This window comes from Silurus aristotelis, assembly GCF_946808225.1.
Source record: "Silurus aristotelis genome assembly, chromosome: 8".
NCBI lineage: Eukaryota > Metazoa > Chordata > Actinopteri > Siluriformes > Siluridae > Silurus > Silurus aristotelis.
Window position 1 is genome coordinate 16,854,907 of NC_139581.1, and position 25,636 is coordinate 16,880,542.

The window sequence follows — 25,636 nt, forward strand, 5'->3', positions numbered from 1 at the left end:
CCTTTTTTGTGCACAAAGTGAAGTCTGTAGACAAGGTAGGAAAAGACACCTTGGATGGAGCACTACTAAACACAAATTCTCAAATTCTTTTTTTTGAAGCATTATGGATGACACCTGAAAATGCAGAAGAAACCCACATGGACATGAAAAGTGCATGAACAGAATATCCACATTGATTAACCCAAGCTCAGGATCAAAGCAAGAATCCTGGAACTATGAGATGCCAGAGATACCTAATGCACTGTGCCATCATTGCACCTGTTTCTATTTGTCTATTGTGTTTATTTTGGTCTTTAATTCCCTATTAGACATGGCACCGCAACTATGTTGACCCTCTGCAGATAAGATTATATATGTCTTGACTTTTCTGAGAGTTTTTTGGGACAGAAATAAAGAATGAGGGGTGAATTGTTTCCCAAAAAGTGCTGAAATGAAAACACATTAGCATTTTCCAAATTACTGGGCAAGATTCATGTACATAACATAGAGTGGATTAATAGATTTAAAGCTGACAATTGTAAGAAATCGAGCATAGGAGTGAACGAGAGTCACAGTTGGAGGATTTACACATTTCTATTTTTAATAAAGGCTGAAAGCCATCATTCAACATACACAAGGAAATACTGTATGCACATATAAATGTATTGAAAATTAATGCAGTATCTTGGATTATTTACTTAAATAATTACATCAGTGACATACTGTCAGTCTGTCAACAGCCACAGATTGTGGAGGGGGTGATATGATAAATTCCCTTGGACACACACTCAACCTCTTCCATCATTACCATTTAGCTCCAATAAATCATCAGTATTTTCTTTTCTGGCTTGTATTTATAAGCAATAAACAAACATATAGATTTATTGTCGACAGATATGCTATTGTGCAAGCTTGAAATTTCCAAAAAGCCATCTGGAACCTTGGATGCGGACCAGGATCCCCTCATGTCCTTTGCCGACAGACATAGCTGACCATGAATAGCTGATCACTCTCGCAGTTTCATGGAAATTAAGCCCTGTCCTGCAGTTAAGTGACTGATTTTCACAGTTGCACACCATTAAAAGTAATTTGAATGGCAAATTATAAAAAGTCTACTCAGTTTTTCAGCTTGATTAGGTCAATAATGTGTAATTCAGTGTTCTTCAAAATTTTTAGGAGTCTTAAGCATATAACAGTGGACATCTTACAGTGACAGCTGGACAGTAGGAGCACACACACACATACACACACACACAAACACACACACACACAAACACACACACACACACATAAACTGTGACACCTTCCAGCCAATCAGACTATAGTATTCAGTAGCGTATGTATGTATGTATGTATGTATGTATGTATGTATGTATATATGTATGTATGTATATATATATATATACATATGTATGTATATATATATATATATATATATATATATATATATATATATATATATATATATATATATATATATATTCTTCTGAATAAAACAGAAAAGTATAAACAGAAAACAGTCACATCTGCAAGTGTATTTCACAAGCAACTATATCATTGATGATGATGTATTAAGGATGTGTCATGTTTATGGGCTAAAATATATTATACTTATAGTATAGGCATTAACCAGATTTCAGAACGTTGTATCTGATAGCAGACAACCTTCAGAGGACACGAAAAGCGCTGATTAGTCTACGTCATGTTCCAAGGAGGGGCCCAGTGTTAACGTCATCACTATGCGACAAGTCAGCTGATCGGGTTCCCTAAACTACAGAAGCTAGTCGGTTGTAAACAGAGATATATCTATCGGCAAATATGCCATTAATATAAAACACTATATATAATTTATAGCTATTTAGCAGTACAATGTAATCCTATCTGAATGCAATTTTGTTTCGACTGGAGTATACGGAGATTCGCTAACTGTACATCTCCATCAGCTAACAGCTAACAGATTAACTGTGTTGGTAAGAATTCAGATCACCTGAAAACGATTTTTTTTTTGGCCTCATTCAGTCTATGATGCATCCGTTTAATTGTGATTCGTCCAAACGCAGGTTCTTTACATACAACCCTGAACGCCATGGCGAATTCATTTACACTTGGTGAAAGATTTCATGAGAGGATAAAAGAGTTGCTGGAGAATAAATGCTGTAATTCACCGGATCTCCTTGAGGAATTAGAAGCACTTAAAGAGCAGACCTTCATCTCATTCAAGACTGTCAGGAAACTGCACAAACTTCTTCAACAAAATGGTAGGAGGAGTCTGGATCAGTGAGAAACATGCTCTTTAATGTAAACAGGCAAACTATAAGTATCAAGTTATCTTCTAATTTTCTTGTACATCCATATATGTTTTGTTGTTTAATATATCTTGCAACCACTGATGCCTTTGCCTTTGAAGTTAGCTTCATTATTATTTGTATGGCATTTTAACAAAGGACATCATCCCAAAGCAGCTTACAGAGATAAAGAGATCATATGATTTTAATTTATAAGTGTTTAGTGCCTATAAGTTTATCTCTTATAAATGTATGCCCAATGAGCAAGCCAGTGGTGACTGTGGCAAGAAAAAACTCCCTGAGATGTACTGAGGGAGAAACAAGACCCAAAACAGAATCCATCCTCATCTGGGTGGCACAGAATATCCATTAATTACAGTTTTATTTAGTACATTATATTTAATAGTAAGAAGTAATTGCATATTTCTGTAGTTTGTTTTATTGTGCATAATTGCAGCATGCCCCAAGACTCTCTATACATAGGGGATATGAACACCTTTTAGCGACATGTAACTTTTGTAACTATTTAAAAAAAAAAACAAAAAAAAAAACATTCTCAACATTATTGACTTTTCTTTTCACAAACATACACAATTGTCTCTCAAAACATTTTATTTCCCAGTTTAGTAACAATGTAATATATGCTTTCAATGTTTCCTTTTAAAGTCTCAGAAGTCATAACCTTACAACAATTTCCTGATCCAGCCATGAGAATAAATTCTATTCATTCTTTTCATTCTAAATGACTGAGTAATGTATAAAGACATTTCACTAAATAGTGTTGATAGCATTCACCTGGACACACTTTATTTTTTACTATTCAGTATAATGCAGTACCACAAAAGCCTACAAAATCGCATTGTTATTCAGGCTAGTTATTCAAGGACATCTAAACAGTGCGTTTGAATAAACTATAGTTATAATACTTAATCTAGCTATAATGCCTTACCAGCGAAACTGATACAGATATAAATTTGCTGCAGGATATCCAGTTTACCTTCATGAGCTGCTTGAAGACAGCATGCTTCATCTTCCGAAGGTGAAACCACCTCCAAGAGTAAGTGAAAAATGTAGCATTGTTGAATTTTATTCTTTTTAAATATAAGCGAGCTCATTTCCACAACTGTGCCCTGTGAGCAGAATCCTCAGTTAGTAGCTCGTCTGGAGAAGATTAAAGCTAAACTGGCGAATGACGAATATAGGAGAATCACACGGAATGTAAATCCTCAGGTAAGTGCTGATTTTATCATGTGACCTTTCTGTGTTTTGTTATAAACATGAATTTATTATTAACTTTTGTCAGTTTACAGTTATAATTTTTTTGCATTAACAGGAAATGAATAATCATGGAACCTTAGCAGATTTTGGAAAACAAGGTCAGCAAACTCCTATTTGGGTGATGTAACTGGGGATTTTTAGGAAGATGTAAGGACCACTGTCAGTTCACTTGTCATGAAATTTGGCAGATTGAACGAGTGAATCCTAAACTTATCACATTTGGTGCATGTACCCACAGCAGTTTACATTTGAAATTGTATGAATTTTCAAGTCTGGTTTAATGTTATAAATCTTAATATTTTCATCTTACAGGTTTTATTCTACCCACCGTAGTCAGGTTTTAATTAGTCTTGAAAATACATTTGTTATTTCAAAGTATGCATCCATAAAACCAATGTAAAAAAAACAAAACTTAAAATGCACAAAGAAACATTTAACCTCAATTAAGGAGGTTTTGCATCATGTAGAGTTTGTTTTAGTTTAAACATTTCTTTGTATTGTAAAATTCTGAAGCATATAAAATCGTTCACACTACGGACCATTTTTAGACTGTTTGAAAAGCCTGTTTAACCGAGAAAACACACAGTATGTCCTCATAAACACCCACTGCATCATCATTATTATTTGTGCCTTACAGTGCGATCTGTCAAGGCAGTCGTCGTTACAGTGTTTAATTTCTTAGTGACGGTGGTCGCAGCCTTCGCTTGTGCCTACATAGGTAGTCAGTATCTCTTCACGGAAACAGCAGCGGTAAGAGACGTACTTAGAATAACCACCTACTGTTTATGTTAATTGATGCTGTAATTAAATAATTAATTACTCTGTTATTTTCTTACATGCAAATCTTCTGAACTGAGAAATTTTGTCCCCCCCAAGAGAGTGTTATCAGCAGTGATCGCAGCATCTGTAGTTGGTCTGGCAGAACTTTATGTCCTGGTTCGCACAATGGAGGGTGAATTAGGAGAGCCGTAACACCAACCATCATCAGAAAAAGCTCAACATTTCCAGGACCTATTCAATAACCGTATTCTACTGTATTTATTCCGGATTTTTCATCTGGAAAGGAATGGAGAGTTTTAAAATAAAGGTTTTCTTTTACTTCGTTTCCTCAAGAAAGGTGAAAGCTCTCTAATGAAATAATGAATTCAGATAGTAAATGTACAACTAGAGACCTTTGTGTTTCACCTATCGGTGTAGTGGATGTCTGTGTGTGGGAATTTATTTGTATATATCATGATGAGCTTTATTAAACTGACTCTTACAGGATTATGCAGTTCAGTTTATGTCCGCTAGATGGTACATAGACCAAGGACTGGCATTCAGATGTACAATGACATATCAGGATCATACCAAGGTGTTTTTTTTTTTTGTTTTGTTTTTTTTTTTTTTGTAAAATTTCAATTTTTTGTTAATTTTGTTTTTTTCTTTTTGTTCGTCATTAAATAATTCAGGGTTACCAACGCTCTCATATTTGTTTGTATATTTATTTCTGTGTCTCCAACATAAGAAATTCAACAGCTGACAGCATTTCAGTGTAGTTTGCATGGTCATACAGTTATCATATAAAAACTCATTGTGTTCATCCTTTAATATGAATCAAATTCCACAAATGCACCCTGTGCTTATGTAGAAACAAAAGTGCTGAAAAGATGAAAATTGTAATAGATACAGAGCCATATCCACTCCTTTTTTTTATCCCAAAATTTACAGCATTTCAAACTACCAGGTGACGTTTGTTTCGGATGCAAACACACAATAACTGTTCATGGTGTAAATACTTTGGCAAGAGTTGTGAAGTTTTGTGACATACAAATGGATAAACTTATACCACACTTTTATTGGATAAACTTATACCACACTTTTATAACAGGATAAATAAAAAGCAAATTTAAAAAAGCTTTTCTGTACAGGTCTATCTCTGAGTTTGGCAAAACCTTTGTCTTTGCAGTCTAGCATTGTAACAGGTAAATTTTAATTCCTTCAAATTCCTTGCCTTTTGTAAAAAAAAAAAAAAAAAAAATACATTGAGGCATAAAACCTCCATCAAATTCCCCCGTACTGATCACTAATATTTATATTAAAAAAATAATAATAAATAGGCTCTCTGGGCCTTTCCTGGTAAAAGCATAAGCAAATCACACAGGTGTTCCTCCTCATCTTTCACCTCTCCCTGTCATCATATGCTGAAGTAAAGTCACATCCAGTCCAACAGGGGGCAGTGTAGCACTTCTGGCAGTTTCTGAACAGGCAAAAAAAAAAAAAGTCTCGCACTTTTAATATGGCTCACTCAAACTTGCGCAGGTGGTTATAGAGAGACTGGACGTAGGTGAAAACACACATGGGGTCTGGTTTTCTTCCCATTATCATCATGTCCTCCACCTCAATGAGTCTGTCACAACCAGCCTTCTTCCTGTTTTGTAAAGAATGAATGAATCAATTCAAGGTTTAAATTTGCCTTGAAGTTGATGTACCTTTTGGAAATATAGTCAGATTAAGCAATAAAAGTTGCAATTTCTGTTCTTTGTTCTTTGTATGAGTGGACTAAATAAAAAAGTGATGAATAACCATCATTATAAAATTGCCAATTTATTCAGCGTGTAACAACATTCAAATCTGAATTATAAGCTATAAACATCTAATAAAATCCCTGGAAATGATGTAGGAAAGGTCATCCTGGCCCTTCATAACAGATACAAATCTATCAGATTTGTGAAGTAACAAAGTACAAATACTTCGTTACTTAAGTAGATTTTTATGGTGTCAGAAATTTACTTCACTATTCATTTTTCAGAGAACTTTTTATATCTGTGTAGAGGAAGTCAGCGATGTAAACATGACTGAGAACAGAGACATTCCTGATAACCTGATCATCATCATCATCATCATCATCATCATCATCATTGCTCTGCTTATGTTCTATATGCTGGATGTTCAGCCTGAATACATTCATTAGATAACACAATCAGAAATTCGTTTTCTATTAATATATTAATTCGGGCTGTCAAAATGCGTCAACGCAAATTATTTTTAACGGCACTAATTTCATTAACAAGCGATTGATGCATTCCTGTTTGACCATTTTTATAAAAAATATAAATATTAAAGATGCAAAATTAAAACCTTTAATGCAACACATTTATTTACGACTTACTTTCTTTACTCAGATATATATATATATATATATATATATATATATATATATATATATATATATATATATATATATATATATATATATATATATATATATAACTCCACTGAAAAATAATTTTTAATCAGTAAACATTTGTTTTATTGGAAAATCTGCCATTAGGGCACACAATTAACCCTCTGGGATCGACAAACGCGCCGGCGCATTTTGTGATATTTATTCCTCATAATGCAGAATCGGACATAAACTACTTGTCTTTTTTGATCGTACAGATAAAAGCAATACATTATTCGAATCTGATATGAATAATCTATCGATATCTAAATACAACTTTTATTTGTTTACACTCATAATATCATGCTGTGCTTTTGTAAAATAAAGAAAACAGACAGGGGGCGCTCTCTGTCGTCTCTCCTCACAGACACACAAATAAAACAACTCAATGAATCTCAATGAATACTTGCCTCACTGACATAATAAATATATACATAGGAAGACCAAAATGTCGGGTTTTAAACAAAGAAATTCCCATCAAAAACAAATATTCTCTGGTTATGTAATCCGTATGAAAGTTAGAAAAGGTACAGTTTCTTCGGTATCACTTCATTAGCCGTCCGTGTGGAAACATAGCAAAGGTATGTAATTTAGAATTTTTATCTCACCATTTTATATCTCATTATTATTATTATTATTATTATTATTATTATTATTATTATTATTATTATTATGAGGATGATGATGATTAATGCTATTACTTATTCTACTACTACTACTACTACTACTAATAATAATAATAATAATAATAATCAAAATAATCCATTCTGTGCTTTTTCTACCTCTGAAAGAAACTTATGCACATGCACACAAACATTGAGAGAGTTACAGAGTTCATTTATATCTGGCTCCAGTTATGGAAAAATTGAGGCTGTGGGCAAAAAGAGGCCTGGGGTTAGTTGCCTTGGCTTTGTGGTTTAAAGAGCGGGATACGTTACAGTCATGCAGTTCTCAGATGCATCGGAAAGTCGGTAACAGTATCTCTATTGCCAAACTAAGGAATGACGTGATGCAGCTCAACTAGAAGATCAGCACTTTTTAAAAGATTCAGCTAAGGTCAACATCCTCATAAGTCAATCTGCACTTCACATTTTAACACTATCTAAAGTAATGGATATCTCGTAACTGATATTTTTTATCTACGGGTATAGGACTTCCTTGGTCCAGCAGGTTTGCTGTGGTTTATGTGCAGCTTTACCCACTGCTGAGTGTGAAGATAAAGGCAGTTCACTAATGCCTTGCAGATGACTAAGGACATTATGGCACCAGATGAATATTTTCACATCAAAGCTAAAGAGTGAGGAGATTGCAAGCACTTACTCTGCAGTGCTGAAGGCCACTTCGAAGTTGTGTTTGCGTTCGGTAGGGGACAGGGCGTTGTAGTCGAACTCGGTGGGGAAGAATGAGTGGACTAAAGCACAGAAAGCCATGCCATCACTCCAACTTGATGAAAAGTTCTGGATGTCGATGTTCTATATAAGGTGAAAGAAAGAGTAGAGAATGTATTATATAATAGCATTTTCCAATCCTGCACTTTGGGGTTTCCCTGCTCTTATTTGTCCCTTTTAACTTGGCACCAAACTAACAAGAACGTCACAAGATTAATCTGGCACCATCTTTAACCAGAGTCATATGAAAAGAGCTTAGCTGTGAAGAAGTTCAACTTGCATCTGACATAAAGTCAAATGTTTTTTCCCCAGTTTACACAGTAACACTTTGCAGCAGGTCAACCATAAACATTTTGCAAGATTCATGTTTAAAAATAAAAGGTTTAAAAAAAGTAATGCCACCCAGAAAGTGTTCCCAAATTTAAAATGGCTGTTTTAATAATTTTAAGTGTAAACTAAAGATCTTAATGATATTAATAATGAGATTATAATGATAAACCAGCGAAATATATTGGCAGTCAAACAATCCATAGCAACATGCAGAATGCATAAAGTCATAAAAAATAAAGATAAAGAACATAAGATAATGGTTACAGCAAACACAATAGGCAAAAAATCTGAGCTCTATGACTTTAATTGTTGGTCCCAGATGTGTTTTGAGTATTTCAGAAACTGCTAGTCTTCTGGGAATTTCACAGTCTGTATAGATTTTGCATAGTGCAGTGTGAAATACAAACTGCGTCTATTGAGCAGCAAATCCTTTTACCGGTTTGATTTTTCAATCTTTGATTAAAAACCACAATTGTCAGTATGATTCCATAATCCCAAATGATATACACTCTAGCACACAGGCAAGTGTGTAATTTGAAATATTTCAAAAACATTTTACAATTTAATCACAAATGTTTTCCCTGATTTATTAGATTAGAAAAGTAATGAATTCTTTATGCTGACAGATTAATTAATTATTTACTTTTAATGCAAAATATGGATTAATCTTTAATCAGATTGTATTAATCAAGTTCATATAATGTGGATATTATACCATTTTTTATGTATAACAAAATAAATTATAATCTGTTATTTCACAGTTTTTTCTCTCTGTTTTTTTTTTTTAACCATTTGGCTTGTAGTGTACTTGACATAGTATGGTGTATGAATACGTATGTTGCTGCACTAAATGTTCACCAGCAGGGTTTACACGCTGGAGTTCTTACACAGGAATTATAATCCAAAGCACATTTGGAGAACTTTTGAGGTTTAGGTCAAGTGTTGGTTGATGTTATCTGTCAAACATTATTTCTGACTGCAGGATGAAGTCACCGAAAAATGAATAGCTGGTTTCATAACATTTATGAATGCTGTAATATTTTACATCAGCCCCCTCCATTTTTAAATCTGTCTTTCAAACCTTGCCCTTTAATTCTTTGCCTATACTCAACCTCATTTGATAGATACAACCCCAGTGTTCAATGTGAAAACATACATCATCCGTGTTGTCACAAATCCATGGTTCTAGTGCTCTGTGTTTATGCTGTATATTGTTCTGTTTTTGTGCTAAATGTGCCTTGACCATGACGGCACCATCTTTAACCAGGGCCATATGGAAAGACAAACTCAGCTGTGAAGGAGAACAGAACACGCAGTGCGTAGTTCAACTCACATACTCCCCATCTGACGCACAGAAAAAACTTTTTCCCCCTCTCAGTTCACACTGTAATACTTTACAGCAACTGCTCTATAAATCTATGGGGTAAAATTCATTCTCAAAAACAAAAAAAATTCAAATGACACAGGCAACGTAGCCAGGAAGTAATGTTCCATTTACAGTATTTAGCAGATGTGCTTATTCAGAGCAAGTTACAGAATTTCTTTACAGTTTAAAAAAAAAAAAACCCACAACTTTAATTTGCTAAAAAAAAGGTTAGTGTCTGAGTATCATTAATCTGCTTAAAAGAAGTCTCATAATTTCTTATGCTTTTTGGATCTTCTATTGCAAGTAATATTCATATGAAATGTCTTACTTGATATCCAATAGTTTTAGAGCGACACCACTCTAATAGAATCTGTTTGATGCTGCTTGCACTGGACACACCAAAGCTCTGAGAGCGCTTTAATTTGGGTTTAGAGTCCACAGGTTTGGGTTGACTGCAACAGACAGGAAGCAAAGACAAAGAATGTGAAAGCTTTGATGAAAGAAATATGAGGATGAGACAAAGAGATTATGGAAACAAAGCTAAAAATCCTTTTACCTGCTATTCTCAGAATCCAGTCGTTCAAAAATGGACCTGCGTGCCTGAGCACCAATGCTGCGGGGGAGAGTTTGTGACCTCACGAGCTCACGTTTGCGCTCCAAACCCTTGCCAAAGGACAGCTCTCCTGCAATATCTGCATTCCTGATACACACAATATCCCTATTATATGCTTCAGCTATTCAGGGGGTCTTTACAGCATGTCTCTGGATTGAAGTATTGTGCTTGTGTTCTTTTGCCAAGATGAATATAGCATTCAACTGAAATGAAAAAATCTTCTTTGATTTTACCAACCTTTCTGTGTTGTGCTGATTGAGCGCAGAGTAACTCGAATAAGCCACGGATTTAGATGGCACAGAAGAAGACGTTCTTTCTGCAAATTATAGAATATATACTTTAATGCTAGACATTTTCTTCATCTGCAGATTTCTACACTTTATGTAGTCTCCCGAATTTAAAAAAGCAACACTACAATAATACAGCAATAATACCATCACAAACAGCAAAAACCTCATCAGTTAGTTATTGAGTATATTAATAATTTGCCTAAAGCCACTGATTGGATGCCTGATAAGCAAATTTGATTTCCATCTAATGCCTACACATAGCGACAAATACAAAGGAGCGATTGTTCATCAAAATTACACATTCTGCAGTTATAAACAATGTTTTATATATATATATATATATATATATATATATATATATATAAGGGGGAGTGGTGGCTCCAGCGGTTAAGGCGCTGGGTTGCCGATCGGAAGGTCCGGGGTTCAAGCCCCGGTATCGCCAAGCTGCCACTCTTGGGCCCTTGAGCAAGGCCCTTAACCCTCTTTGCTCCGGGGGTCCCTTACGAGGGAAATATCAAGGTCCGTGACGTCGGAGTGACGTGGGGCCGCCTTCCCGTGGGCTCACCACCTGCAGGAGGATTGGGCAGCAGTCGAAGGCGGGGGCCTGCTTAGACTGCTGCCCCCGCGACCCGAATTACGGATAAGCGGGAGAAAATGAATGAAGGATGAATGAATGAATATATATATATATATACTTTACCATTGATACTTGAATAGCCCATTGTCCTCACTGGACTCGGAGTCCATGTTTTCACAGAAGACACTATACAATCAAATCAGACTCAGGAGTTAAACAGAAGAAGAGAAAAGGCACAGAAATCATTAGTCTGTGATGAATGCCATGTGTACCTGGATGAATAGGAGATTCAAGTTGTGGCTCGCTATTAGGAACTGGTTGACTGTTGGGCTGTGGATCTGTTACAGTTGGCAATATCTGCATTGGGCTGCTTGGTGATTCAGGGCCTTTCAGGCCAGAGGACTCGGCAATCTTGGTAGTGGCAGTAATTGGCAAGTGTGGCATTGTCATAAATGCAGAAGAAGAGTTTTGTCGTGACACACCAATGGGTGGAGAACTCTGCCTTGCAGGCACAGTGGTGTTTTCTGATAAAAACATAAGAAGCTAAATTATAAATATGGATAATTAATAATAAGTATTCTGTCTCATAGAAAAGCAGTGGAACATTACCTGCTGTGGATGTGTGTCCATTCTCCAATTTAGAGGGGGCTGGAGCTGGATCCACCTCAATGGGCTCTTCTCTCTCAATACTCTTTAACACATAAGCACATTATTCATTCATTCATTCATTCATTCATTCATTCATTCATTCATTCATTTGTTCATTCATTCATTTAATCAGTCAGTCAGTCAGTGATCATTTGGATCCCGAGCCTATACTGGGAAAACTGTGCATGAGCTGGAATACACACTGGATGTATCTTCTGTCCATCTCAGGGCACCAATTTAGCATATCAAATTACTGGCATGCTTTTGAGAGCTGGGAAGTAACCAGAGAGCCTAAAGCTCCAAGTTTCCAAATGACTTGGACGAGGGGACAAATATACTTGAACAATATAACAAAAAGAATATGGTTTATGAACCATTAATAAACCAGCGTCCAGTTTCCTTGTGCCTGTTTTGTTTGCCAGGAGGTTATTTTTGTGCTAGGACATTTGGATAGGTAAATACTGAGTCCCTTGTGTTATCTTCTGATGCTGTGGTATTAACAAAACTAAACAGCTGACCATGTCTGTGATGAGTGGCTGTTTGGCATCACTGTGCTGAGAATACCAGGCTGCTATTGATACACATTGTTTCTGAAGAAAGCAATCAGGGCTCATGGAGACCAACAAAATATGTTATCATGATAACATAAGCCTAAATAGGTTTTGTACAATTATGCACTTATTATGGTAATGTAATATAGAGAAAAACCTGTTACAGTGAATTACACCTATCTTTTCACAGCTGCATGTAAACCAAGTTCAACGAGGAAGAAAAACCCAAACAGCTAAGCATGAAATTTAATGTAATTATCCAATAAGGCCTAATCAGTAAGATCAAACAGTCTAACATTCCTCAGAGGCTCCATATTCTTGGTGAGAACAAGATCTCATCTCCTAGAGCACTCAAATGGATAGTTAAGAGATTTAATCTAATCAGTCTATCTTGACAGCCAGATTTATGCATTTCCTATCAGAACTACTAGAGCAGTTTGTCTGCCGCCATCACTTTCAGTCTCCTAAAACCCAAAATCACTAGATTCAACGACTAATCAGGGCAAAACAGGGCTCTGAAATCACACTCACATTATGCAGAACCATCTGTTAGTAATCTTGTGCTTAAAAAAAAAAGTCACTTTCCCAGTCTGACTGGTACCAGACACAGCCTTTATCCAGACACTTCCTACTCCATCCAGATCCTACTCTAAAAGACCTAACTGACAAGGAAATCCACTTTCAGTTTATCTTCGAAACTTGTTGCTTCTTCATGTGTGTCCACACAGGCATCGACACGCAAAAAAACACAATGTGCTTTCATGCAATTCGAATTTAAAAATCAGCGCAATATAGATACATGCACACACTTGAATCGCAGTAAATGAAACCTAAATTCCAAAACGTGATATACAGAGGGTAATTCAGTCTGTGGAGGAGAACAGAAGTGACATAAGTGTAGAGGAATTTTGAAGGGTGAGTGTTTTGGAGGGTGAGGGGCTTGAACAGCTGTGAGGTAGAGGAAAGATAGAATTCACCACTGAACCATGAAAATCATTCAGCTCTAGTTCTCTGGCGGTACACCCTGGCCAGGTTCATGTCAATGATCTGTGGGTTATGTGGCATTAGCCTTAGAGGGAGCACTGCTGACAGCTCAGGCTCTCAAGCTGGCAAAGATAGAAAGCTTGCAGTAGTAAGCCCACCATGCATTCCCTGCACTTGACTCATAAAAAGTACAAGATAAGTTTAAGCATCTTAAGCCTTTCTGACATGTTTACCTTCTCCATTGAAACATAGAATAACTTAATTATTTTAACTAATAATTTCAACTGGGGAAAATTCCCGACAAAATGAATATAATGTGTACTCGTGGCATAAATGGAAAATCATGCATCTTGTTAAAATACCGAAGCCGAAAATACAAGCTTGTATAATGAAGTCCAAATGTGTAAATTTATGCTGATTACATTCCACGTTTTGAATTTGAAAACACTTGAATTTGAATTCGAGCCATAAGTGTGTGGTGTGAGCACTCACGAGAACGGTTTTCTTATTACTCTTTTGTTTTTAATTAACAATGTTGTACAAAATGCTCTATTTTCCACCATTCATGGAAAGAAGAAGGCAGCTTTGGTTTTAGCAACCTAGCCAAAAAAGTAAGAACGAGAGCCTGTGAGTGAGACAATAGAATCCACTCAGCAAAAGGCTTTCATGTGAGTTTAAATGTCAGACTTGTCCCATGTGAGCATGCTGTACTAAAATGAGAATTCCCCTATGCTGGCTGTCTGCCCAAAGAAATGTTGGGGTGCGAACAGAAGGATTATGCGTGCATGATCTCCGGCTCATGCTGGACGTGTTTTCACAGCAGCCCTAGTGGTAAAGATAACAAGAGTCCCACAAAAAAGGGAGAATACACACTGTGGCCGAGCAGGCATATAACTGCCTAGCTATTGTACCAATTCTCCAAAAAATGCACAAAGAAAACTCAATACTTTCATAAAAATATAGGGGAAAGTTGGGATATTAGACATATATGGGATGAATATTTAACTCTCAACATGGGAGCAGTGTGGGTGAATGGAATGCTCACTACAATGAGAACATGTTGTGAGAAAACATTGGAGACACAGATGATTTCACAGACTGACACCAACACAGTGACGCCCACTAACCATTCTTTGACACATAAATGTCATAGTGAAAGTGCATGTTCCATCATATAGTGTGCTGGATGGTATCTATTAAACCTCAAAATAAATGTACTGGGAAATAATAAATTCTTTAAGGGGAGATAAATCCTAAATAGCATGTATGGAACAAGAATAAAATTGCTTGTTGAAAGTGTGGAAAATTTACAGTAAACCTTGTAAAACAGCACGCAGAAGCATGCAATGAGAGAATCGTCTTATTACAAGTGCCTACAAAGATCTTTGCTCTGTAATTTCCTCCTGGAACTTGTATCTTAGTAGGGAAAGAAAAAACACCTGTTTTCCAAAGGGCACAAAGCCTACAATTTCTACTTCCAGTGTAAGTTACAGCCTGGATAAAGATGGATTCCATTGAAGATATCCAGTGGCTTTAGTGATTAGTGCAGCACAAGTTACAGGAACACACAACACCCATTTTATATTTACTGTAGTTGGAATTCAGTGCTAACTAGGATAGGATAGGATAGGATAGGATAGGATAGGATAGGATAGGATAGGATAGGATAGGATAGGCTAGGCTAGGATAGGCTAGGATAGTTTAGGATAGGATTTGAAGTGCATGGAAGAAATGAAACTATGACAACATCTATAATTTCTGTGAAATCACTGGATGATGTAAAATATATTGAGGTTAGGTGTAAACAGAAGTCAGAATTCAGAAACTTTTCAGTTTAAAATTGGTGGCTAATTTAAAACATTAGCACAATTGAAACAATTGAAGGTATCAAAATCTTTTTTGTCCCACCTGTAGGGAAGTAAGACAAGGTCAAGCCAAGGGTCAGACATAGCACACGGGACAAGGAACGGGGGAGGGAGAGAGGGAGGAAGTTTTTAGGCCCTCTTTCCATGACGACATTGCAGTTGGCACCCTGAATCTAAGAGCCTTAGGCTGGTTTAGGGTTTCAGATCACCAGCTGCAGAAACTCTCGGTCCTTCAGCGGACTCAAAAGAAAACAAGAGACATACTGGAAAAAGACACCGGGTAGAGAAAGAGTTGAAGCACAAGTGTCACAGAACGTCTTGTGTTAATAAAAGTTATAAAAGCACAGAGCTCTATATCAGGTTAATTCCAAACATAGCCAGACTGCTGGTATGAGCTACATGTGTGTAGGTGCATGCGTACATAATCTCACACACACACACACACACACACACACACACACACACACACACACACACACACACACACACACACACACACACACACACACCTTTATGGCAGGAACAATACGTTTTGAGGCCAGTGAGGTCACTCTATAACTAGGAATTATTTACCTGTAACCACGGAGATGAGAATACATGGTATTGCCTGGAAATAATCAGGAGAGCCCTGGGGGGGCTTGTTTGGGGGGTCATGGGAGTGGTCGAATTCTTCAGCCCCCTTACCCACCTCCCACACACACACACACACACACACACACACACACACACACACTGCTCTCTCAGGACTCTATATTATTGACTACCCAACAGTTTTTTGTCTATTCCTTGTACTCTGACAAGACCCAGTGCAGAACATACAAGACAAGAGGAGATTATATACTTAATTCCATTGTGAGAGTACACTGGCACATGTCCAGGAACCTTTGTAGCCAAGCTTAAAATTTCACACATGCACACACACACACACACACACACACACACACACACACACACACACACAGACACACACACACACAGAGAAAGAGAGAGAGAGAGAGAGAGAGAGAGAGAGAGAGAGAGAGAGAGAGAGAGAGAGAGACAGAGAACATTGAGAATATTAAAACATAGTCTGTTTAAAAGTATGTTTTCAAGACACTATGTTTATAAGCTTTTGCTATTATAGGTATATGATCAAGATTAAATCTTTGCCAGTGTAAAGGCCTGTTGGTTTATGTGAAAATGCAGAAAGTAAAGTAAATTAGGGCAAATATAGATTTAAATGTTCCAAATATAGATCTAAATGAGATTTATAAACATTTCACAAAGAGATCTATTCAGCTGAACTACCCAGGATTAAGAAACGCTTTGGCTGCATTAAACGGGTAGCCATAAAATCAGATTCTGCTGGTACACTAAGGTAAATGAAGGTAATAATATACACTGTCCATCCAAACCCCATCACACTCACATGTGCTAACCATGTGAGGTGAAACCTCAGAGCCAAAAGTGCCGTGGAAGCATTCATCTTACACTACCGAGGCCCATAATGACGTAATGCATCAGCTTGATTATGGTTCACTGCTGATTGTAGCATAAAGAAGCAAAGGTGATAAGACTGAACATGGATTGGACCTAATGAAGCCTATCGAGCCAGTAATTTGTGGTACAATCACCTCCTGAATGACGCACTTTAGTCAGAGTTCATACTGGGTATTTTGTGTTAGATATATGTCATCAGTTCCGTCTTGATTTAAAAAAATTTCATCAGTGGTTAAGAATTTCAGAGTCAGATACAGGACAGAGTTTGGGTAAAAAAACAACAACTCTTGTGTTCTTAACAGTGCTAAAATATTTTGGTATCAGGTGTGTCTGTATTCTCTCACTGAGACACACAGTGTCCTCTGGTGCAGTTTCCACAGATAATGGCTATGCACAACTTATCTCACTCCACACCTCTCCCACACACTCACATGCCCCTGCACAATGCATGTATGCACACATGCACACACACTCACACACAAGACACTTTCACAAATAAACTTCCCATCAGAAAGCACAATGTGATAAATGTTCAGTGGCAGTGATATGCAGTGGTACTGAGTAATCTCAGATAACCCACTGACCCAAAAGCAATTTGTCGGCCATTACCAGGAAAATGCAGAGCTGAGCACTTCAAGGTACAGCACTACAGTTTCTATTCTGAATCTGAACCATCTGTACCATTAGTCATTTATGTTTTTATACTGTATTATTTTATTTCTGTATTACAGAGTACGTTGAACACTACTGTGTGTTGCCCTAAATGTAATAGAGTGAAGAATAAAGCTGTATCTTCTTCAACTCCCCTTTTCCGTGTCCCTTTTCATTACATAATGCTACTCAGGAAAGTTTTCCATTGTATACAAAAGAAAGTTAACGAGCACCATGCTTACATACAATTGAAATACTACTAATGAAAATGGCTGTGCTATAATGACCGGTAAAAAAAGTTCCAACTATCTAAATATCTAAATTCTTTCTTAATATATAGGTTGACTGACTGAAGAGATACACAGCACCGTCTTCTGACCATAAATTATGGTGGGGCAGGATGACATAATAATGACACATTAATAATAGCACCTCAAACAAACTAAAGTTGACAGGTTATGACACTTGGCATTTGCTATAGGCTGCAATTTAGAGCATTTTTAGAGTAACTCCATAATGGGCGGTTTAGAGTCCACAAAGTACAGCTGCAATGTACTGTACATCACAATATAAATATTAAAAGCTCAGTTTGAGTGGTTTTACAAATGCTTTGTCCTTGTTCACTGTTTGTTATAAAGCGGGCGTGTTTTAATCAGATTTTAACAATACCTCCAACCCAATATATTACAAAAATGTGCACAAAAAATTAAACCATAATTTTTATTACTCAGCTTTTGCATGAGAAATAAGGTATTTCATGGTGTATACGCATTTCTGCTGTTCAGACATTATCTTTGAACTATATTTTATTTTATATAAACATACTTACAACTACACTTCCACATTTATTTTGCTTGCAGAAATGTTTTAGATTAATTATGATTGTTTGCTGTCAAACAAGATCTTGACAGCCATGATAATTTTGTAACCCACTCAATTCATGAACCTTTTCATGAACTGTTCTGTCAGTTGTCTTTCCTTGAATGAAAATGTTCACAGCTTGAGCCTGGAGCAGCATTATGCCTGCCCTAATCTGTCTCTGTTAGCAGTGAAATAACTCTCTGGAGATAAATACAGCCGTGAGCCTGCTGTCCCATTATTGCACAGCTTTTCAAAATGCAAGCAAATAAATGGAACATCATGTTAAATATAGTACATGTTGAAAAAGAAGTCCTTAGTATTTCAACAGTTTAAAATGTTTGGAGATGTTCCCTGGTGGTCTAGTGGTTAGGATGCGGCGCTCTCACCGCTACGGCCCGGGTTCAATTCTCGGGCAGGGAGTCAATCCCAGCCATTAGGGTTGCACAAGCCAGTGCACTCTTAGTGCCGGTCCCAAGCCCGGATAAATGGGGAGGGTTGCGTTAGGAAGGGCATCCAACGTAAAAACGTGTGCCAAATCGAACATGCGGATCATGAATACGAATGATCCGCTGTGGCGACCCCTAATGGAAAGTTTTAAAATGTTTGGAGATGTAAATGAAGACTACATGATCATTAACATTTGTGAAATGGCTGATATACCTGGTCATCTGCCCCTAAAGACAGGCAGCCACTGCAGCGTCAAACTAATTTCAGGTACCAACTAAAGTTGCAAAGTGGCAAACAGTATATAAAACATATAAGCACGTGTTTTAGACTTAGTCCTAGAAATCAATTGGATTTGTTGCTTAACTGCATTAATCCTAGTTTGCGTCAAATTGTAATAATCTCAGATTCAGATGTACTGTATTTTATTGTGCTGATATTTTGTGGCTTGTCGCAGTTGATGAAATTGCAGCTCTGTCGGTGTCACCTTACATATCTCTGCCAACAGGATGAGTGAAAGAGAAGAAAAAAAACAGAGAAGCTTAATGACACTTATAACTGAAAAAGCCCAGTGGAAAAACAGGTGCATTTAGGGAAGTTCTGTCCTGGTGTTCACCTAATACTCACTCTCTTAATGTACTTCAAATGAGGCAGAATGTTGACACAATGGCCAATTGAAACTGTAGAAATGTAACAGTAATTGGCAACAGCAGCACAGGCACAACAAAGAAGAAGGGGGGGGGGGGGGCAATAGAGGGGGTGAAGAAGATATTACTTGTAGAACATTGAGAGCATTCCTCTAGGATATAGTCCTGCTGGAGCCTGGCATTTACAGAGAGGATCCTAGCAGACCCTTGGCCTTACAAGAGAGACAGGGTTAAATCAACCTGAGCTGTATAGAGGTCACAAAGGCTATGTAGCAAAAAAGTAAATATGTGTGTTTGAGGAAGTCAACTTAAGCAGTGGAAAGGGGAAAGACTGGATAAATACATAGAATACAGCCCAAGATTGAGCACATGATAAAAAGAAACAAAAGCAAACATTGAGGATGTGAGACAGAGATAGCCAGAGCTACAGATATGGGAAGAGAAGTGAACGTAAGAGATAAAGTGTGATATTTGGTAGGTATGATGTCTGCAGATGTTCATCAGAACTGCGTCGACATCTGCAATGGGACAGGCTAGCACACATCCAAACATAGAGTTTGCCTCATCTCTGTCCTTTTCACACGCTCTCTCCAACACAGCATCATAGCCTGGAGCGAAGGGAGTGCTCCTCACACCTGCTTAAAACACTCTTTATGCTGGCCAAGGACAGAATGATATCTCTCTCATTATGGAGCTTGCAGGTGTGTGAGTGGCATACAGAAATACTTATGCTCACTTTAACTAGCTTAAAGAACAACGGTTAGCTGTTTTTTTTTTTTTTAACAGGGGTATAAGTGTTATTTATCAGTTCCGTCTTGATTTAAACAACTTTCATCAGTGGTTAAGAATCAGGACAGAGTTTGGGTTAAAAAAAAAAACTCAACTCTGTGTTCTTAACAGTGCTAAAATATTTTGGTATCAGGTGTGTCTGTATTCTCTCACCGAGACACACAGCGTGCAGTTTCCACAGATTTCAATGCACTGATTTGCATGCATAGCAAATTATCTGTATAAGAAAATGAAATGAGGGTAAGTGGCTGAGATTTAGAGATAGGTGAAGGCTGAAGAGATAACACATGAATCTCAGTCTACTTGTGTCTGGGTTTGAGTGGCTGAGTAAAGCATCACTTTGAGTTATAGACTACAGCTGCATGCTGAGCTCAGGAGTGAATGGGGTCACTTAATGGAATTTTTTTTAAGTGTTTTGTTGGGCTACGACTGCCAGATTGAGAGTAATTTCATGTGCAGGCAACATGGTGACCTCTAAAACCACAGCCTTAAGTCATCTTCCCAGAGGGGAGGCCATTCAAAGAACCTCAAAGAAAACAGCAACATAATTAAGCCTTAATCCAATTATGGGAAAATGACATCAGTTCTGTTTTAAATAAATCCAGCTAACTTTAATTTCAAATAGTTTTTGCTGGTTTCAGTCAGATTGTGACTGCTAATAGCAGAAGATTAAATTATAATGATATAGTAAAAACGAACTGGGTTTTCTTAGGGCCAGTTTAAAGTAAATCTGTAAGACACAAGCACATATGGAGAAAACACTAAACAACTCCATATGGCCAGTGGTGATCTTGCTGGGCTTTGCCTTTGGGACCCTACTTAACCTTCATAACCTTTGTATTAATCTTTTGCAAATTAAATCTTTAAAACCATTGTAGCTGTTGGGATTTTTTTTTTAGACAAGCAAATTGAAATCTAGCCCAGTCACGCACATACTTTTAAAATGGCTTTTTAGTATCTGCATGTCTAAATATTTCCAAGCTTCTCTTGTTCTCATAAAATCTGACATCATATGCACTTCTTGGATTAGGAAACACATGCTGGTTTCAACTTTTCTAACCCATAAACCCCCACCCTCTTTTGACTCATGTTCTTTCCCCGCTGAGGTGCACATACTTACGTTTGTCTTGCTGCTGACAGAGAAGGTAGCTCGGCTGGAAAAGCGTGTGGCAGTGGGGCTGGACGCCGAGCCACTAGGGCTGGTCGCACTGCTGGGTGAAAGGGGTGACTGGGTTAATGGTGTGCTACTTTGGGGGAGGGCTGGCATCGGCCCTGAACCCAGCAGAGCACTCCTGTCGCACACTGTGCCTGTCAGCATCTCCACCTGCCGTGTAAGGGCCTCTAGCTGGCTACGGAGCTGTCGGTTCTCTTGCTGCAACTGAGCTACAGCTCTGCCAAGCGGGCCACTCATGTGTAATGCTTCATCCAGGCGCCGCTCTACACCCAGCTTAAAAGCACTGACATCCACGTGGATCTCACGTACAGCATCCTGCAGAGTGGTTTCGTAACGTGCAAGAGCAGCACATACCATCTCACCTTCTGGAGGGCATTCGCCTGCCAGTGCCAACTCTGGGCCAGTGTCCATCTTGCCCAGGCCAATGCTCTGCTGCTTTCTTCACACACTCTATTAGAGGATTGTGGTTTACTTTGCTACAATGTATTCAAATATTCTTCTTTGTTAGTAGGCCACTTAAAAATCCCAGGTAGGTCCTCAAAGATCCACCAAGCAGTGTCCTGTTGAGTCAGCACCAATTTGTATTAATTTTTCATTCAATCAACAAAAACAATTGGTAAATATTATATGAAATATATAGACACTGCATAGTGAAAGTGTTTGTGCTGTGAGTAAAACAATTTTTGTAACACTGAATATTGTGTATATGTCTACAAACCTGTGTTGCAATTGTGTCTTCTTTAAGTATAGCAAGTGTGTTCTGCTTTCCCAGTTGGGTGCTAGTGAGTGCTCTGCCTGCTGTGCTGTTTTAAAGTACAACTCTCACAGTCAGGTTAATCTCCCCCTCCTCAGCCTGGGGGAGGGAACAGAGAGAAAGAAGGAGGGAGGGAGGGAAAAGGGGAGGAGAGATGAAGTTGCACTCTATCCCAGCTCTCTACTAGCTGTTGGAAATAGTTCCCTGTTGTTGTTGTCTGTTCCCTCCTTTCTCTCCTGTCCCTCTTCTCTGTCCAGTGTATTTGCCACTCTGTACTTTTACAATGCTGCTTCTCTGTTACTTTCTCTGCTGCAATCTTTCCCTCTCTTTCTTTCTCTCTGTCTGTCTCTCTTTCTCTCTTTCTCTTCTGTACATCAGAAGAGAACAGACAAGCCTTTTGTTTTAGTTCTAAATCTCACTTTTACAAACACAGAATGGTGAAGGTCATAGGGCACTCCTCCACTATGCCAATGAGTCGATTAGTTAGACTTTTTGGTATCAAAATTTCTTGTCAAATTGTTGAATTTCTTGTTTATCAAAAAGTTTAAAGACAACTGGGTTACCTACAGACCAGTGAAATAAAACACAGACACATTTACCCTCACAGACATCATGTAGGACTTTTTAGTGTGCACATTTACCTGAATGATTAAGTATTTCTATGTCATATTGTAAAACAAAGAAAGTGACAGACGTAGGAGATTTCTGTATTTTGTGTGTGCATCTATGTGTGTGAGATACCAGATCTCAGGGAGAACAAGCTCTCCTTATCAAAAGAATGGCACAGAGGAGGGGTGTGAGGGTATAAGGAGGCACAGTGCCAGTGGCCATGCAGACCCCATAATGAAGCCAGGCACAAAACCTGAAACAACTTTAAATTCCAACCCTCTGTTTACTGTAAACAATGATGGGCTGAGGGACATAGGAGGTAATTTATAACTGCACAACGTCAACTTGGACAGTCAGAACCTTCAGAAATTACATTACAGGTTTTTGCAAACACTACCTATATGATATTCACAGGAAGCATCCATGCTGAGCAGGAGTAGACAGCTTGTCACTTTCAGAGGACTGAAAACCTAATATCAACGATGAGTGAAAAACACAACTTTGACTCTTTAAAGCTTTCAGTCTCTGACTAGCTCTTATTTGATGTCCATCTTGCAATTTTTCATGCTCAAACTCAGACTGTAAATGTCTCGCAAGATTAGTAGGAGAAGCCAGGCAGGGAGGTCCGAACTTGTGCAATGGAGGTTTGTTATTGTATCTTATGCTCAGGGCTTTCTTGCCCTCCCGTATCAGATGTGGTATGAAAGCGAGGAGGAACTGATCCTAGCTGCCCAACTGCAACCAAGTGAACTCAGGAGTCATCACGTAGGCCTTGCAGGACCTCACAGGCCTTCACTAGAAAGAGCACACTTATCAGATCACCTACAAGCGATAGCTCACTCAGGCATTGCTACATTTTGGAATACTGAGGAAGTGACTGAAACCAAAAAGAAAAACATGACAATATTTTCAGGGGGAAATTCATAGGGGATTGGAAAACACAAAGGCAATTGGGTTTGTAAGTCCAAACCCAAGTTACTGAACTTAACACTTCACATGGCTCTCAGAGACTCATAAATGAGCTAGTATAAATGCACTTGTAGAATTGGTTTTCCATATGACAAGACAAGCAATTACAGGGTTTGCAGTATTTGGTATTTCAGTACTACAGCATTTCTAATATAAAGTATTGGGAACAGCAAATACACTTTCTAACAGCTGTGCATAGTAACAAATTCTATCAGCATGCTGCAAAAATCTTGACTATTATTAATGGTCAGTTAATAAAAAATCTTTAAACATGTACTTACTCAGTAAATCTTCTTTTGGTTGCCCAGAAACCTAATTACCTACACTAAAAATGGAAGCTAACATAATGTAGTGTACTTTATGGTCATCTGTTTGGCTCATTACGTGCATTAATGCCGGCAAAAACAAGTATATAAATTCCTCTGTAGAGAATGACGCAGCCATATCATTATCCTTTTTGAAAAGTAGGTCTGCGCGTCAGTGTTTTTTCTCACATATTTAACCACAAGATGTCTGCGCTAGCTAGCCCTAAAAGAAAACTCATATGGAGGCTTACTGCTGCACTTTAGTTTGTCTGGATTGGTCTATGTTTCCACACATGATCTGTGCAGGATAATGAATCTAACTTAACACAGATTTGTCTGGTGTAGTGCTCGGAAAGGAGAAGTGGATGCTAACATGCATGTTTGGTTTAATACAAATGAAAACTTAAACTTAAAAACAAGTAGGCATTTTCCATATTATGGTTGTTGAACAAAGAATGTGCTGATGACTGCCAGCTTACATTTCTCCTTTTCCACACAAATTTACTAGAACCCCAGACATACCATCTTCTTGTCCTGGAAAGCCTAGTGATTTGTCCACTCCTGTGGTTAAATGATCTTATGTCAGTAGTAATGCCTTCAGTTTTTACTAGTAAAAACCTGATGTATAGCAATGAGACCATGTATATATATATATATATATATATATATATAGATAGATAGATAGATAGATAGATAGATAGATAGATAGATAGATAGATAGATAGATAGATAGATAGAAGCAGATTAAATGTTGAACATAATACTTATAGGTAGTTATAGGTTGACCCTTAATGAAATAATGATGACCACCAGTCTGGTTTCTTAAAAATACCGAGCATTTGCTAGCATCCAAAGGAATGCTAACAGTAGCTGATGTCATGCAATCCTTATAAAATGTATTTATTATTGAATGTATAATTTTCATTGTGCTCTATTGTTATAAATGTATCGTTAATGTATTTTGGTTTAAAGCATTTACATATGATGTTTTATACATTATGCATCAAAATATACCTTTATTCCATTTTGCCACCTCCCTGACTATGTTAATTCATTAAAGTTTTTTTAAATGTGATCATACTGAAATTACTATTACACATGGTTTCCTCATTAATAATACACATTATTTTTGTGGAAATACTTTAACTGTTAGGTCCTTCTCACTTCCATATTTTATAGACTGTAATTTAACTTTTCTTAAATCCCAGCTCTTTACTACATCTGTGAAAGATCAGTGTGAAGTGCAGTATGATGTGTATAGCAGTAGTAAACATTAATGAGAGCAGCTGAAAGTACACGTAATGCGTCACTGCACTTTTACGCATATACACAGAAAACCAGAGAATAAACCACTCTCCGTACTTTACAGCTACACTATATACACACCGATATTAGCCTCTACATACTCTCAACAAGATAAACAAATGTGTAGGAATGTGGGGAAAGATGTAAATCCCTTGTAGCTTTTATTGAGAAGAAAGCCGAAGACAACCCGCTAATCCTTTTAAAACACAACTTCGCTTATTTCCCTGCATGCTGAACATTGCTGCTTTTCTACATAGCAATTACATCAGTGTTTCCATGAAAACCATAAC

At 37.5% G+C, this 25,636-nt stretch overlaps 2 protein-coding genes across 2 annotated transcripts; one reads left to right on the top strand and one right to left on the bottom strand.

The window, feature by feature from the left end:
* The first annotated feature begins 1,691 nt into the window (after positions 1-1,691).
* On the top strand, positions 1,692-5,010 carry vma12 (vacuolar ATPase assembly factor VMA12). The gene is made up of 7 exons (XM_083548718.1): positions 1,692-1,949; positions 2,040-2,237; positions 3,248-3,321; positions 3,405-3,494; positions 3,598-3,640; positions 4,180-4,292; positions 4,419-5,010. The coding sequence occupies exons 2-7, from the start codon at positions 2,066-2,068 to the stop codon at positions 4,512-4,514; spliced, it is 588 nt and encodes a 195-aa protein (XP_083404844.1). The 5' UTR covers positions 1,692-1,949; positions 2,040-2,065; the 3' UTR covers positions 4,515-5,010.
* smtnl (smoothelin, like) lies at positions 5,008-22,268 on the bottom strand. The gene is made up of 10 exons (XM_083548717.1): positions 22,123-22,268; positions 21,351-21,964; positions 11,921-12,002; positions 11,584-11,835; positions 11,435-11,497; positions 10,682-10,760; positions 10,388-10,531; positions 10,160-10,283; positions 8,068-8,219; positions 5,008-5,952 (listed from the first exon to the last, which is right to left on the bottom strand). Exons 2-10 carry the CDS (start codon positions 21,813-21,815, stop codon positions 5,826-5,828), a joined length of 1,488 nt encoding a protein of 495 aa, XP_083404843.1. The 5' UTR covers positions 21,816-21,964; positions 22,123-22,268; the 3' UTR covers positions 5,008-5,825.
* Positions 22,269-25,636: the final 3,368 nt, after the last annotated feature.

What these genes read in the sequence shown, in the direction of transcription:
- vma12 (XM_083548718.1), top strand. Translation starts at nt 2,066, where the DNA reads ATGGCGAATTCATTTACACTTGGTGAAAGATTTCATGAGAGGATAAAA. An exon ending in AGGTGAAACCACCTCCAAGA is followed by an intron (nt 3,322 to 3,404) that starts GTAAGTGAAAAA and finishes CCCTGTGAGCAG; the next exon opens with AATCCTCAGTTAGTAGCTCG. An exon ending in AGCAGATTTTGGAAAACAAG is followed by an intron (nt 3,641 to 4,179) that starts GTCAGCAAACTC and finishes TGTGCCTTACAG; the next exon opens with TGCGATCTGTCAAGGCAGTC.
- smtnl (XM_083548717.1), bottom strand. Translation starts at nt 21,815, where the DNA reads ATGGACACTGGCCCAGAGTTGGCACTGGCAGGCGAATGCCCTCCAGAA. An exon ending in TGGACACACATCCACAGCAG is followed by an intron (nt 11,836 to 11,920) that starts GTAATGTTCCAC and finishes TGTTTTTATCAG; the next exon opens with AAAACACCACTGTGCCTGCA. An exon ending in CTGGATTCTGAGAATAGCAG is followed by an intron (nt 10,284 to 10,387) that starts GTAAAAGGATTT and finishes TGTCTGTTGCAG; the next exon opens with TCAACCCAAACCTGTGGACT.